The sequence below is a fragment of the Neopelma chrysocephalum genome, unplaced genomic scaffold (genome assembly GCF_003984885.1).
Source record: "Neopelma chrysocephalum unplaced genomic scaffold, ASM398488v2 Primary Assembly neopelma1_98, whole genome shotgun sequence".
In the NCBI taxonomy this organism is placed as follows: Eukaryota; Metazoa; Chordata; class Aves; order Passeriformes; family Pipridae; genus Neopelma; species Neopelma chrysocephalum.
In genome coordinates, this window is record NW_020897761.1 from 4,373,100 (window position 1) to 4,389,312 (window position 16,213).

The window sequence follows — 16,213 nt, forward strand, 5'->3', positions numbered from 1 at the left end:
CAGAAAAGCCGATCAAGTTTGTACATTTGGACTGAGGGTGATGCTGAGAGAAATGTTTTACATCATGTTTCCACAGCTGGTTTTACAATGTCCTTGTAAAGCAACCCAGTGCTGTCCCATGTACCACTCACTCTTTTTGTACTTCAGACCAAACATACATTTCATTTAGTTCACAAGTGACCAGTGTTACCTTATTTCCTGTCCTTTGTCTCATTTCCTCTAGCTTTTACAGCTTCTGGAGTCTGAAACCATGCAACTAGAAGCCTTTCTGGAGTGGAAGCAACTGGAACCAGTTTACTGGCAGTGGATGGTAATGAATCAAACTGATTTTGAAATGTGCAACTTTCTTGACTCTAACATAGCTAACTACGTCCAAAGGCCCCTTTCCGCAAAATAAATGTTGCAAACCAACTGTTCAACAGCATTTGAGATAAAGTCAAAAAGCCTTTGGTAAAGTAATGTTTTCTTAGTTTTCTTTTGTTCCTGTTTTCTTCAGTAGGACTCACCCAGCTAAGCTGAGGAATTGCAGAACAGAATGGCAGAATTTCATATAGTTAACACAAATGTAAACGTCTGATCTTCATCTTGTTAATAGTTTTCGAACATAGCAATCACACATTTTCTTAAAATTAAATGGCTTTTCAGAAGAGGGCCTCTAAGGTTTATTGCAGTCTTGAGAATAACTAAATTTGCAAGCAGCTGATATTGAAAACAACTTCATTTTTCCCAGCCAAATAGTGTGTTGACATTGCTGATTTCCCCTTGAACTGTGTTGAATGATCATAAGAAAATCAATAAGCCTCTCTCTGTGCATCTTAGGATTTCTCAAGTAGGTGCAAATGATGCCATCCATCTCACTTCTCTCTATGACTTTTGCCCGTTCACTGTTGCTGAAATAATTCTTTAGAGCACCACATTACAAAATTTTCATAATCAGTGAGCTGGCTGGTAATTGCCCATATACCTCCTTCTACACTAAAATCAAGGCACAGGGCAGTGTAAAATTACCTCACTTGAAGGATGTTTCTAAACTGCTGTTAGTTCTCTAATGACTTTTGCTTTACAGGTTTACCAGCTTAACATTTTTTTGGAAAGCATCAACACTAGCATAGGCCTGGCTCCTAATAGGCAAAATATAACTGCAAGTGTTATGGCCAAAGTATTTGCCTTTGGCATGTTGCACAGTGTGGGGAGTGCTAGGGAGCTTCCTGGAGTTAAGTCCTAAATAAATACTTGAAAAAAAATCAACTGACCAGCACATCTTTTTAAATGATTCAATATGCTGGATGGTGAATTTGCCTTTTGTTTTGCTGGTGGTTGTTCCCAGGTGCAGTAGGATGTATGGAAATGAGATGTGCTTTGAAAATACAGTAGTTTTCACTTTCCCCTTAACCTGTGTTTTGCACTGGTGATCTGATGGATGGGGTGGTTCTTGCGTAGCTACTGCCAGGTCTTCCTGATGGTTGTGGGCAGGAGCATGACAGAGCATGATATCACTGCAGTAATTATAGAATATCCTGAGTTGGAAGGGACCCAGAAGGATCATTGAGTCCAAATCCTGGCCCTGCATAGGACAACACCAAGAACAACACTGTGTGCCTGACAGCATTATCCAAATGTTAATGTTACTTCAAAATTTTGTCATTTAATGAATTCAAAATATGAACAAAAAAGGCCTCCAAAACGCAACAAAATCAAAAATGCTTTGTTTTACTCCCATGCAGTTTGTTATCCTGTCATGTCCCCCCATGTCTGTGTTCTCCTGAGCTGGGCCTTGGTCAGCATGAGCTGCTGGCCTCACTGATGCTTTGTGCCAATTTGCAGTGCTGATGCTTGCTGAGAAAGGAGGTTTTGTAGGGTGTCTTATGTCATTCTTAGCTGTCTTATGAAGTTTTTTTCTTGTATGAGCCTAAAAATCTCTTGCTGTGGATTAAGCCAGAGTTTTTAACCTATCTTCAGAGAAAAGAGAGAAAGAGGTGAAAAAATAAAAATTCCCATCCTCTTTATAGCAATCTTTTATATAAGTGAAGGCTGTTAGCATGTCACTGCCTTCCCAGTCCCTGTTTCTAGGCCAAGCAAAAGTTCTGATGTCTTTATGTCTCTTTGTAGGCCATTCTTCCAAACTTGTGATGATTGTTGCTGCTCTCATATAGGACTTTCCCTCCCCTTTGTCTGTGTTTAACTTCAGGTGCCTCACCTATGTGTCAGTGTTACAGTCATTGCTCTTTTATCACAGAGACTTGTGTTTATACTTGCTAACATGGTACTTGACTTTAACAGTGTGATATTGGTGACTTCTGGCTTTCTGATCTCATCCAGCAGTGTTGCTGCTGAGCCAGTAATTATGCACTTGGTTTTTCCTCACCTGCATGTAGACCATGCTGTTCAACTGCTGAATTTCCTCTCAGTGTTTTTAAATTACTTCTTCAATTACTAAAGATAATTCTGAATGCAAATTATGTCCTTAGAAGTGATTATGACTTCTCCTGTTTAATGTCTTCTTGATAACAGTATGGAAATAAATATTTAATACTCTGTGAGTGAGGCCTGGCTCCTTTGGTTATGCTGTGCTACCCTGGCTTGAAAACTGTGTGTTTCTACACAATCTGTGCACCAGAGTGAATATATGCATTTCAAGGACTCTGAAGGTTTTGTTTATTTGGTTGTGGGTTGGTTTTTTTTTTTTGAGTATTTGAAATATCAGTTGCTATCTTGGAAGGCACTTGCAGAATTAATTATCAAGTCAACTAGATGGTCATGATCAGCTAGAGCTGACAGCTCCTGACCAGCCCGGAGCAGGGATCTCTTGGGGTTCCTCAATTTGTGGAGTTTTCCATGGGCACAAGTGATCCCATGGGTGTTACAGCTTGCTGTGCCACGTATCAGGTGAGGCTCTCCTGTACAGTGTAAGCACTTACCTCCTTCCTGATCATCACTTTGTTACAAAAAACCATAGAAGTGCATCCAACCTCAGAGTTTGAGAGGAAAGGGCATATCTAGAGCTGCTGCAGTACTAATCACCTCCATCTCATGAGTGTTACTTCATGCTTTAAAGCAGTGGAGAGTAGCTGACTGTGCAGTGCTTTTTAAAATAAGCTAGGTTAGCAACATAAGTTTTCTGTTAACTTGGAAATGTGTTACAGTGAACTGAGGGGGTTCTCTCTTAAAATAACTCTGAAATTGTGGAGCAACTGTATATTGAGATTGCAGCAGTGAATTCCTAGTTATGAATTACCAGGAGGATGGGGGGGAACCATTTTAGCTCCTGCTGAAAAGTAACTTTTATTGTTTTGCCTTTAGGAAACTGTGCTGGATAATATGGCTGAAGAGGGAAATATGTGCAAGTCCCAGGACACTCATGTAGAGAAAAAAAGGCTGCCAAAGCTGACCTCCTGCTGCCCCTGGGCTGACAGTCTGACTGGGCAAATTGACAGATTATCCAGAGATCTGATGACTCTCCAAGACCAACTGCATAAGCTTGTAGCCCACCGAAAGGCTGCGTGGTGTGAGAAGGTGAGCTTCAGGTGGTGTTCATGATCACTAGTGATTCCTAAGATCATTCCTGTTTTTCATCTCTCTCTCTTTGGCCCATTCTGGGGCAGCCTCCCTGATGCTGCTCTGTGTCAACCTTGCTGCAGTCACGATGTCAGATCTGTGGTTACTTGTCTGTTTATGCCCACAGCATGCCAAGTGCTCTTTCAAACACAAAGTAGGCATCTGTCCCGGAGAGGCAGCATGCTGAAACAAAACAAGTGTTCTTTTGGAAAGGAAGGTTTCAAAGGAGAGGAGAAGAGAGGGGAGAGGAGGGGAGGAAGAAGGAGATCGTGGCAGCCCCCAGAGGGGATAGATGCAGTAGGCTGAAAGCACTAATGATTATAGTGAGAAAATAAAGGTATTCACAGGGAAAGAAGGGTGGGAGAGGCCAGAGCTTGTCATCTTTCACTGAATTAGGAGTCTTTGAAATGTCTGATGGGGGAAGGAATAAGAGGGATTTGAAACCTGTGAAGTGAGAGAAGAGACTAGGCATAAGATTTGATGGAAGAACAGACTGGCTGTGGGAGGCTGGCTGTGGAGGAAAGCAGGTGATATGAGGGAAGTGTACATGGTATTCGCTGTCATAAGGATGGGGAGATACTGGGAAGCACCCGAAGGGGGTGGTGGGGCATAAATAAAGGAGATGTTAATGTAGATGTAAAAGGTGAATCTGAATATGTTGGCACAAGGAGAAATTACAGTGAGGATGCAGGCATAAAAAAAACTAATGATTCTTCTCAGGCATCAAGAGGAGAGAATCACAGAATCATAGAATCAACCAGGTTGGAAAAGACCTACCAGATCATCAAGTCCAACCCTTGGTCCAACACTGCCGTGGTTACTAGACCATGGCACTGAGTGCCACATCCAGTCTCATCTTAAAAACCTCCAGGGACAGTGAATCCACCACCTCCCTGGGCAGCCCATTCCAATGTCTGATTACTGTCTCCGTAAAAAATGTCTCACCCTGCTCTCACTGTTCACTGGCTCCAGGTCACCGTGCTCCCTGCAGCAGTTTAAATCTCCCAAAAATGACCTCAGCTCCACTCCTTGATCAGCTGATTAGGCCTCTTAGGGCAGCAGGGCTGAGCTGGGCTGAGAGGAGGATGCCAGAGAATTTATGATACATCTGGATGGAGAAAAAGTGAAAGAAACAGTTTGGGCAGATTGAGCAGCAACAAAATTGCTGTTTCACTATTTTGTGTCTGTATTAACTCAGGAGAGGGTTTTTTTGCTTGAGGTGTTAGACTTCTTTCTTTTCAAGAGAGGGGGGAGTATGTGCTTTTAGATTGAAGTGTTGGTAGACAGGATTGTAGATGAGTTGACAAAATGAAGATGGCAGGTTGTCAGATCAAGAAGTATTTGCCCAAGAGTTCAAAACAGGTCTGGCGTGGAAAAAGTGTGTGGAGAGCTAATCACTCTCTTCCACTGTAAGGAAAAGGAACTAATTAGGATCAGTTGGACAGGGACAGGCCCAAGGAGCTGCTGCTTCACACAGAGTACAAAACCTCTTCCCACAGGGCACTGTGGGTATAAGCAGTGTACACGGATTCGAAAATGTTGTACACATTCTTGGAAGTTGAAATCCATCAAAGACTATAAAATATGCAGATAAAAATTACAACCTTACGAGTTAGCGGGAGAACAAATCATTGCAGGCTGTGGGAATATTCTGAGGAAGTATCTCCATATGTTTACCTTTGTCTTACAGTATTCTCTAGGCACTTCTGTCGATCACTGTCAGTGATGGGGTTCTGGACTAGGCAGATCTCAAGTATCATCAGATTTGGTTGCTTCTGTGGCAGAACGGATGTGACTGTTGTGGGACAACTCAGACCTAGAATTCTAAAAATAAAATTTGCAGTGTGTGATTTCTAAAGCAAAATATGCTTGGACTTCTCTTATATATAACACTATATATGCTGTTAAATATGATGTTAGATATTATGTAATATCACACTGAAATTTTTTTATGCTTAAAAAATTTAAGTCCAGAAAGATTTAACTGATGATTTCTTCTTTGAAATAGATGCACTGATTGGATTTGAATAATGGTTGGTCATGTTTCAGTGTTTCTGAGATTCTGTGGGTATCATGGGTTTGTGACTGGGTAGTAGATGGAGTGCACTTTAGGCGTGTTGTTAAAAGGATGGATTATCGCAGATGCCTTCTCTTCTACATGCCCTGAAACAGGATTGTTTTGTAATGCTACATGACAGCATTTTTTGGAGTGCTGGGGGTCAGACGACTCTCCATCAATCCTCTTTATATCAGGCCTTCCTTTGCATAGTGTTGCTGCTTATGTGATGCTTTTTTGCCTGTGGTCTGTCTTTTTTCCCCACAGGCAGGCTGCTTGCTGAATGCAGGCTCCTCTATCAATTGGATGTTTCTGACCCCTTCAGTCTTTTCCCTGGAGAAATAAGCTTATCAAATCTTTCCTTCTGTATTATTTTTTTAATCAAACAAAGGGAAGATACAGCAGTGGCTAAAGTCATTATCACTGACTTGGTATCTTGCAGTACTGAGACATCTGGAAATTATCTTGGCTCTTACAGGCGTGCCCAGCTGAGGGACAGTGCAGTTTATTACAGCTCTTGTGTCCACTACCTTGTACTTCACAAAGAACATGATAATCCACAGAGTATTTGTCTGTTTTTACCAGTGGGCCTGATGCCTGTGCCAGGCAACCGGGTAGAAACTGTTCTGAACAACAGAATTGAGGGCACAGCATTCAATGTGATATGCTGGGGAAGAGACAGCACAGTTTTTTTTTGCAGAGAGCAGTCATGACTCTCAAATCTGTTGGAGCTCTCTGAAGGGACCAGCAAACATGTGGGCAGGGGTGGTTGGATTGATGTAGTTTAATTGCATTTACAAATAGTATTTGATAAAGTCCCTTTCTGAAAAGATTCCCAACAAAAATAAACTGCCCATGTGAGTGTCTTTCCTCTTTCCCTTGAGCAAACAGCAAAGCAGGAGGCAGAGAGGAAGGGGCTTTGTGGAGGTGGTCACTGGTGCAGCCTCATGGCCCTGTGCCACTGCTCTGGGAAAGGACCTGTATGGGGAGGTGCCCGAGTGGAGAGGGGAGATTAAATCCCTGAGAGCACCTGAAGGAAAACAGCAAAGGATTATTGAGGGTCCCTGTACTGAGTGGTACAATGTCAGATGAAATTGCGTGGGGATAAATCTAAGAAAATGCATCTGAAGGGAGGATGATAATTTTACATGTGTTTCTTCTGATTGTCTTGGCACATGAATGAGCTCTGTGGAAATGTCAGTGGTCAGAAATAGTAAACTGAATCCTAAAAACTGTTAAGAAAGCAGAAGAAAGCAAAACTTAAAATATTCCCATCTATTTTTGGAATGCCGTGTGCAGTGCTAGTCCCATTCATAAATAAATAAAAAGGTGGTTGAGCTGAAAAGGCACAGGGAGGGGATGTAATGATGACCCAAGTTGTGAAAGGGTTTCTCTGTGAGGAAACTTACCTAGGCTGGGCTCCTTGCACGAGGAGAGAATGAAGAAGGATATTACAGTGGAGCAGGAGGAGACAGGTTTTTTCTGTTCTTCTGATGCTCCTTGGTTTTCACAATGGGCGAACCTAGAGGGAATTGCTGGACAAATTAATGAAGAAAAATGTCATTGTTAGAAATATGGAAAGTACTCTCTGTTCAGAAAAGACCTTCAGCCATAAGCTACAGGAGTTTAGGAAGTCGTATCTTTAAGTGAGGTATTGTTCCATATTGTCTATTCCTAAACCTATTCCCTAGTTATTTGCTATGACTGTTGAAGACAGTGCTGGGTTAGATGGAGCTTCGATCTAACCAGGTACAGTTCCTCTTTCCTTATATCCATTGTTGAACATCACCACTGAGGAGAGGAATTAGGGAGAGTGCAGAAGACAAAAATAAGTCTGGAATGTAAGGTCTTTGAAGATCTTTGTGTTAAAAATGGCAAGACTAAGGTGAGGTATATGATGGTTTGTTTTTTTTTTTCCCCCCTGTATCCTCAGTGAATGGGACAAGAATGTGTGTAAATCACAACACAGAGATTCTAATTAGATACTAGGAAAAATTAGATACTTAGGAAAAATTCCTAATATCCAGGGCAGAGAAACATTGGGAGTAGATTGTCTGGTGAGCTGTGAAGTTTCCGTTCTTGGGCCCTGCATAAACCAGGTTATCAAGTATCTGTCAGGGATGGCTCAATAAGAATTGAACCTGTGCTAAGACTGTGGATTTGGCTTGAAAATCTGTTCAAGTGTCTTTAATTTACGAAAGCCTGCAATTGATTGATTTGTTTATTTTGGACTGTGTAGAGGTATTTCAGATGTGTTACTCATTGCTATGCCATGATGCCTGGTTTGCACCACTAAACAACTGCTTATGATTCAAGATGTGGTTTCAGGGGCAACGTGTCTGTTTGTTGTAAGTTTGGTCATTTGCACACTGTGAGTCTGATAATTAAAACTATCAATCTTAAATCTCTTAAAATTAAGAAACTTTTTAGTTATTTTGTTTCTTTGCTTGTTTCCTTATTTCCTTTTGTTTGTTTCTGCCTGCCCCCAGCTGTTTCTTTGGTTATGTGCTTGGAATGACCTTGAAACCATTTCCCCTTTCGGAGACATTCAGTTGAAGACATTTGAATGTTACAATGGGATTTGGTGATTTTTGAAATCCTGATTAATATGACATTTTAACTGATATCCATCTCTAGGCAGCAGTGTGTTCAGTAACTTGAAGGAGGAGAAAAGGTATATGGCAGAGGTGTGATCTGAATATGGGGCTTTCTTACTGTTAGCTTTGTTCTTTTCTGTGCAGTGCTGGGCAAATAATCATAATTTCTTTGGTGACATTTTGGGGATCTGTAAACTATCAAAAAGTGGAGGAGAATGGTTAAGCTTTAAGAATGTTTCTCCTCTCAGAAACAAACTTAACTGTGAGAGATGAAATCTCCTATTTCCAGAAGAGCAATTGTTTGTTTACTTTTTCCTTTCTGAATATTTCATGTTATCTGCTCCTCACTTAGAGGGGAGGATTTGATTTCAGTCTTTGTTAAACATTTGGCATCCACAAGCTGGAATATGGAGTATTGGACTCCAAATGGTAATCGTTTCAGTTTTTCATCACTAAATCTGAGCCTTTGTTGAAACTTGGGATATTGTATCCTGGGATCCTCTGTGTTCACTAGCATTTAAAAGCAAGCCAGACTCCTTTGAGATGGCGATATGATGGGATGGAGCTTGCTCATGCATACACCTCTGGAGCACGTACCAGAAAGGCTTAGAGTCATTAATCTGAGCTTCAACGTGCTCTTTTCACACTAGAATTCTCCCCAGAAATACTGGTGGCTGTGCTTGCGTGCTTGGCTGATGATGTGTCCAAGTACCCTGAGTTGAGACCATACCAGACCTCCTTAATGACAGTGGAAGAGCACTAAAAACTACATTCTGTCTTTGGTTCTGTATTTTTCTCCTGATTGATCACCTCCCCCTCCATTCAGTAACCTCTAACCTTCCCAAACTGTTGCACCCACAGCCTGGATAGGGATAGGAGAATACAGGGCTGCCTCATTTCAGAAGAAATGCCCTTTGAATTCGCAGTGTGTTAGGGAGGGGCTGTATGGAACTGGGATGTTTTGTTTTCTCTTTCGGGGGAGAAGGAGGATGCAGGGGTGTCAGGAATGGCCTGGGACACCCCAATGAGTGGAGGTGGTGAGGACTGAAACACAGAGGCATTTTCTCTCCATCCCAAGAGTTCTGTGATTCACTCAAAACTTTTTGCCACTGCCAGCTCGTCGCATAACGCTGCTGGAGACGTCATAGAATCTAACAAAAAGGTCTTTTTTCTAAGGATCTTACATTTCTAAAAGACAAAGTGGTTTTTGATGCATTTTGATTTAAGTCTTCAATATTTGAAGTAGGGAAGCAGCTCCAGAGGCTGATGCTGAAACATAGTCCTACATCCTTCTGGTTTTGGTTGGGTTTGTTTTTTTCTTACCAAGATTGAGTTGAATTTTATCTACTCAGACAAGTAAGTGCACTTCCAAAGTTTTTCTGTGTGACTTACAGTGAATCAGAGAGGAGGGTGAGGAGCTGTGGGTCCCTAGTAGCCACTCCTAGTGTTTGCTGGCTGTACTGTGGCTAACCTGCATGAAGATAAAGGCATGTGCAGTATGTATGTGGGTGAGGGAAGCATAAATGCTTGTTACTGTCTCCACCATGTGAATGTTGAGGAGCACTGGTGGGGCTGGACTGCCTCCTGGTGTGCTGCTTTCCCTCCTGCACTGGTGTGGGGCTGGATTGTTTCTTCTGCCTTAAACCAGGGACTTGTGGCAGAGACAGCTGAGCTCTCACTGAAGAACTCTCTGAGGCTTATCAAAAACTCTTTTTTTTTTTTTTTTTTAAGCAAGCTGTTCCCATTTCATCTTTGCTATTGCTGCTGCTTATTCTAGTTCTCTGGGCTTTCAGCTAATATGAAGATGTTAGTGTAGTGAGTAGTTAATTATCCAGGCTGTCTGGGGTGGAGGAAGTGGAGGAGTGGTAGGGAATGGTTCAGTGCTGGTGTATTTCCTCAGTCAGCATATTCCCTTCTCCGGTCCCAGAGCATTTCTGTGTTCCACTTTGTATTTGCAAACCTCCATCTGGAGCACCAAGCAGCTGTCAGTGGAGCTTCTCATGCGAAAAGAAACTGAAGAATTAGCAAGACCACAGGAGCAGCTTTTGGAAGTGCATGGTTGGCTGGGCCCAGATGCCTGGGTAGGGAGAGGAAACCCACAGAGATCATCTGAAACATCCATCAAAGGGAGCAATGGAGGACATGGACAGGAGGATGGCAAGGGGGGACAAGGCTAATGGCTCTTACGTGTAGTTCTTATTTAGTTAAATGCAGGATTAAATTTGCAGCTGATGGAATTGCCATGGTATTAGCAGATTTAGGTTATTAGAAGTCATGAATCTGCTCTAAATAGTAGGAAGTAAATCCTGATCTTTGTGTTCACTCTTTGCTCATGTATTTTCCTGCATTGGTTTATTTGTCACTCCTCAGTATTCCTAGCAGGAGATCTGAGGCTTCTTGCTTTTGGTAAGTGCCTGTAGAGATCCAAGTGATTGTTCATAAAGGGCAGTGTGCTGTCTTGTGATGGAAGGAGAAAAGGAGTCATCTCTCTGTGTTGGTTCTCTGTTTGACAGCAGGATCTAACATCTACTTTAGCCCTGAAGCCCCTAGGGAGCCTGGTTTAAGGCTGGTATCCATGTGGAAAGTTACTGCAGATGAGCAGAGCTGGGAGATTTTTGAAAGACTTTTGCTCACTTCTGAGAACTGTATGTAGGTTGGCCAGACTTGAGTAGTCAATGTTAAGCTTGCAGCATACAAAGGGTTGAAAAAGATAAGTATTTATTCTTGGTTTGCAGATGCAACTTGCTGCACAGATTGCTGAATAAGTGCTGAACTGCGTGAGAGACAGAGACACTCTGTGTACCAGTGGCTAAATCAGCAAACTGATTTCAAACACACACAAAAACTGTAACTGGAAATAAATTACCTAGCCTGACATTTTTCATGGGGCTTATATACGCTAAAAGACTCCAGCTCCTTAGGGCGGAGAGAAACATTAAAAACTTGAGTGCTGTCTCCTGCTTTGTGTGCAGAACTCTGGGGTTTGAAATAAGCGTGGGTGAAAGGTTTTCTCGCTTCCCAGAAGATTCTGTTTTCCCTTCCTTTGCCAAAATGCGGAATGTTTGCTCAGGTGACAGGAACAGTTAAAGTTAAATAACCAGTGTTAATATTTTACTCGCATTATTTACGAAGATGTTGGATACTGACCAAGGCAATGAAACATGTAGTAAATGCAGCTGGAGAATTATACTCCAATAAATTATAGATGAGCTTTATTTAACGATAAACCGTAAAAAGACCCCGTTGCATTGAGAGAATGTGTTTTGTAGCCACTGTAAATGTTTTAGTGCATTTTAAAGAAATAAGTGTAGCACTTAGGTTGTCACAGTAAAAGCACACAGTAGAACAAGGATGAAGACTAGGAATGCCTGTAGGGTCAGATGCACAAGGCATGTAAGGTCCCAGCACTGCCTTTATCATTCGAATGTGAAAAGCTTGGAGGCTGGTGTGTGGGATTTGAGGTACCAGCAACCACAAAGTTGATAGATTTGGAGACTGTCTTGCAAGTGGTGAGCCACTGCAACAAACCTTGTCCTCCACGAGGGCGGTCCCTTGGGGATACAGCTAATTCTGGCTGACAGGGGCCGTGCCAAACACCATAGCCAGTGGCTGTGTTTTAGATAGCTCTACCTGAAACACTACTGGTGTGCTTTACTGAACCTTTCAGAGTGGGTTTTGGGGACAGTAACTTCCAGGAGGTAACTGGCTTGCCTTGCAGCTCCAGGCAAGCTGTCAGCATGGGTTCCCCCTCTGCCAGCAGGAGTTAGTCATTGCCTGCTTTGCAGCACTGCTTGTTTTTTTGGGGAGTTGACAGAGGTGTTTTTAGAAGGACTGTTTGCATTCATGCATTCAAAGCTTAACTTTGTTTCCTTTTTTCTTGAAACCTTGGCCTTGTTCTCTCAGTCGTCTGCCTGAAATCAAGGGTACTTGATCATAAGAGGAAAAAGTATCCAACTGGTTTCTGTGTCTTTGTCCCTTGTGCTTTTGGAAGAGCTGACATAAAAGTAAGTCTGTAATTTGGTGTTGTCACATACTTTCTTTGCAGCCAGAGATGCATCTAAATAAAGCTTTAGTACACTTCTGAGCTCAGAACTCACCACTTTCAGCTCTTCCTCTTACTGGCTCTCTCAAAACCCTGAGACCTGTTTGATTTCTCTCCTTGCAGGGTAGCTGTCAGGCCTGGCCTTTGACTGCTGAAAGAGTCACAGTGGCCATTCAAGCAGCTTCACATCCACCTACAGCTGCTACTCACCATCAGATGGTGAGATAATAAGAGAAACTGCTGAATGCACTTTAGGAGTAGTGGCTTTAGAAAATGTCTGCTTTTTCACTGAGACGCTGAAAATGTTTTCAATAGACAAATCTCTACCTGGGAGTCAAAGTTCTTTTGCCTCCTGCTATAGCTGTGGATAGGCTGGGCTGCTGGAGTGACCTTTGCTGCTCTGGATGCACTGCTCCTGCCTCCCCCAAAAGCAGGGAGAAGAGCTGCAGGGCGGGGTCCTGGTGGAGGTTCTGCAGTGGTCATGCAAAGCCCCTGAAGGGGACAAGGAAGTGTTTTCTAACTGGAAACCAAAATGGTTTGGGGGTGAAGAAATTCCCTAAAAGTTGGGTGTGAAGGTGGGGGTGCTGTTTTTCTTTTTTTTGGTACTTTTTGCTTAAGAAAAAACCTTTTCTGAAAATTTGTATGGCTAGGTGGTAATGCTTTCCTCTCATCTCTGTGTTTAGGAGTGGTTTGCATCAACATTCCTTATTTTGGCTGTCTGTACAGGGGCTGCATTGCTTGAATTTGATTCACATCCTGTTCTCCCAAAGCAGGGTGATATAGAGAAGTGCAAGACACAAGCAGCACTCTTTCTGAAGGGGTTACTTTTATGTTGCACAGTGATAAAGGTCTTCTTAAAACAAAGTGGGACCCTCCAAGCCTCTGCAAACCACTTTGATCTGAGATGATCTATCATCAGTGTTTGTCTCTGCTGCCCAAGATAAAAGTTTGGTAGAACAAATTGAAAAGTAAGTGAGCAATTTATTATACGAAGCAATACTTGTCTGTTGCCTTCCTTTGTAATTTGTAGTTGTCAGGGTCTTTTTCAAAATGGCCCTGCAGCTTTTCTGCAAGTGTCTGAATTACTTACATATTCTGGGTTTTACATCATACATTTTCAGTATGTGCCTGTTACTACTTCAATTTGTGTGATCTTCTAATTAAATTCAAGAATTTGGGAAAGTCTAGAGGTAAAACTACAGTTAAAAAGAAATGCATTATGAAAGGCTGGAATGTTAGAATGGAACTTTTTTAATTACTGCAAAATGCTGAAGATTTCTAATTTGGAGAGGGAAGTAGGTGTTTTTCTTCTTATTCCCTGTGGTCTGCATTCAGAATTGTGTGGCATATGGGACTTTCACAAGTATGAACTGTGTCTTCTTGTAGCTGGTGGTAAAGAATCTGGAAGTTTGATATTCCTGCTTGGAGCTGTCCCGCTTCCTTAGAGCAGTGGCAGTCTTCTTGGGAAGAAGCTGTAAAGTTTTAGATGAGCTCCTGGCTCCAGAGCACAGTGATTCTGGTCATCTTCTTGTATGCTCTTGCTGAAGCTTCATATCTGCTCTTTTTGTGCTGGAATCCTCTTCAGGTGAACAGAGGTGATGCAGAAGTTTCTTTGAGGACCATTTACTATTTTAAGATTTGTCCCTGTCTGGTTCTGCAGAGTTGTTGCAATAGCATAACATTGACTCCCATCTATTATTTTATTTGATTTCAGTTGTTTTCCTCAAAAGTTAACCAGCGGAAAAGCAAATTATATGCGCCAAAAGCTCAGGCACAGAGAGTACAAAAATATCATAGAACAGAATCATGGAATTGCTTAGATTGGAAAAAAAACACTAAGATTGTCAAGTCCAACCCAGCACTGCCACGCCCACCACTAAACTGTGTCCCTTAGTGCCACATCTACGCGTCCTTTAAATCCCTTTAAATCCCTCCAGGGATGGTGACTCAACCACTTCCCTGGGCAGCCTATTCCAGTGTTTGACAACCCTTTCCATGAAGTAATTTTCCCTAATATCCAACCTAAACCTCCCCTGGCACAGCTTGAGGCTGTTTCCTCTTGGCCTGTCGCTGGTTGCCTGGGACAAGAGACCAACCCCCACCTGTCTACAGCCTCCTTTCAGGTAGTTGTGTAGAATGATAAGGTCTCCCCTGAGCTAGGATACATTTTTATAGCTTTGTGGAGGAGGAATGTGTCTCACGAGGCTTTCAGCGTAGCTACCTGAGTTCTGGGCTGTTTGCCTCAGGTATGTCCTTCAGCAATCCAACCCAAAGGCTATCCTTGAAGGAGCTGCCTCTGTGCATCTCTTTTAGGGTAGATCCAGTGCAGCTCCATCACAGGAGGAGAGCTGGGTGAAGCCCTCACTGTAAGCAGGTCTGCTCACACAGGCTCACGGTGCAGCTGTCATAGAGTTCAGTTGCTCTGAGGCCAAAGAGGATTAATTTCCCCTTGGCTTTGCCTGTGTCGTAGTTATTTGTAAGCTCAGCACACAGGCAATGCTTTTATCAGTCGTGAGCTTTTGTGTTGATATTTGGAGGTATATTTGTATTTTGCTGGTAAAGTCCCTGAAAAATCTTAATGTTGTTCTTTCCTGTTTTCCTAATCCCATATACTTTTTCTTTATATTAAGCTAAATTGACTTTTCTGACTTCCATCAGTGTGTTTAGATACATGAGTCTTAAATACAGACCTATTGGAATATCTTAAAAAACCCCCCACTAAAAACAAAGCAAAAAGCCCTCAAAACAAACCAAACAAAGCCAACAAAAATATGTTATCCTTTCAGACAAGAAGAGATCACTCCTCTTTATGAAATTCTGTCATCTAGATGCTTTAATTAACATCTAACTTCCCATTACTGTGCTTCCTTGCTATCTAAAAGCTTTCCATTGGAGAACAGTGTGGATGTTGATCTGAAGGCCTAGGAAGTGCTTTGCAGTATTGGATGTATAATTGAAACAGAGCAGCAGTGCCCTGCCAGACTGTGGCAGCCCTTTCTGTCAGATGCAGCTATGTATGTTCTGGGTATTAAAACTTATTTTTAGTTTCTTCTCAGAGGACTCCTCTCCCAGTTAAAGGATTTATTCCTAGATAAAATAAGTACCTGGCCTCTCCTTGGCTTCCCTGTCATTTTGTTTTGGAATGACAGTATGTGTGCCTGGGAGTTAGCATTCCGAGAGTGAATGTCTTGCCTTAAAATGCAAAAGATTGGAGATGCACACATTCCTTTCTAATTGCAGGAAATTGCAGATCTCGGGCAAAATTTGGAATGCAGCTGCATAATTACATCTTCTGTCAGTTGCTATAGCTCAGCTTTACAACCCTTCTAAAATATCTTCGTAGTTTATGGTACAAATAATGGCCCCATCAGTATTACTTTGGGATCACCCCTTTCATTTCTTCACCACCAATTCCAGAGGCCTGAGATTTTTCCTCCTGCTGAGCTAATAAAAAGTGTTAGAAATTACTAATTATAGTAAGGTGAAATTTTGTTTTAGCTGTTGTAATTATTGTTAAGCTGAAAGAAATTATTTGAGTTTCTTACTGTTGCTGGGGTGTGGGTTTAGTAAGAAATACCAGTGTGTGTACTTCAAATGAGTTTGATCTGCCTACAGCATCAGGTTTTGGATATGTGCAAACCTTTCCATTTCATGGCCTTAGGAAATAGAGGGTAATGGGTCATGGAAGAGATGTTAGGTTATTGGCAACTAAATGTTGCTGTCTGCCACTGGGCAGATAAGATATAGATCACAATTCAGAGCTTAATGAAATGTGTTGGCCCCACTTATACCACCCTCACAGCTGGGAAATGCTTGAAAGATTGGAAAGGATTAAAGGAGGGGTAATAAGGGATTTAATTTGGTCCAGCTCTTTGAGAAGTGAGAATAGTGTAATTTAACCAAGGCAAAGTTCATAGCTGGATCATGTTCTGTAGGTTCTTAGGCAGAAGAGGAATTTTGAGA

The 16,213-nt window shown here is 42.1% G+C and overlaps 1 protein-coding gene across 1 annotated transcript in view; it reads left to right on the top strand.

Moving 5' to 3' along the window:
• TEDC1 (tubulin epsilon and delta complex 1) overlaps positions 1-16,213 on the top strand; it is a 73,567-nt gene that overhangs the window by 47,910 nt on the left and 9,444 nt on the right. Inside the window, exons 6-7 of the mRNA XM_027694541.1 lie at positions 224-310; positions 3,301-3,513. Coding sequence (XP_027550342.1) covers positions 224-310; positions 3,301-3,513 — 300 coding nt within the window. The remainder of the gene's footprint in view (positions 1-223; positions 311-3,300; positions 3,514-16,213) is intronic.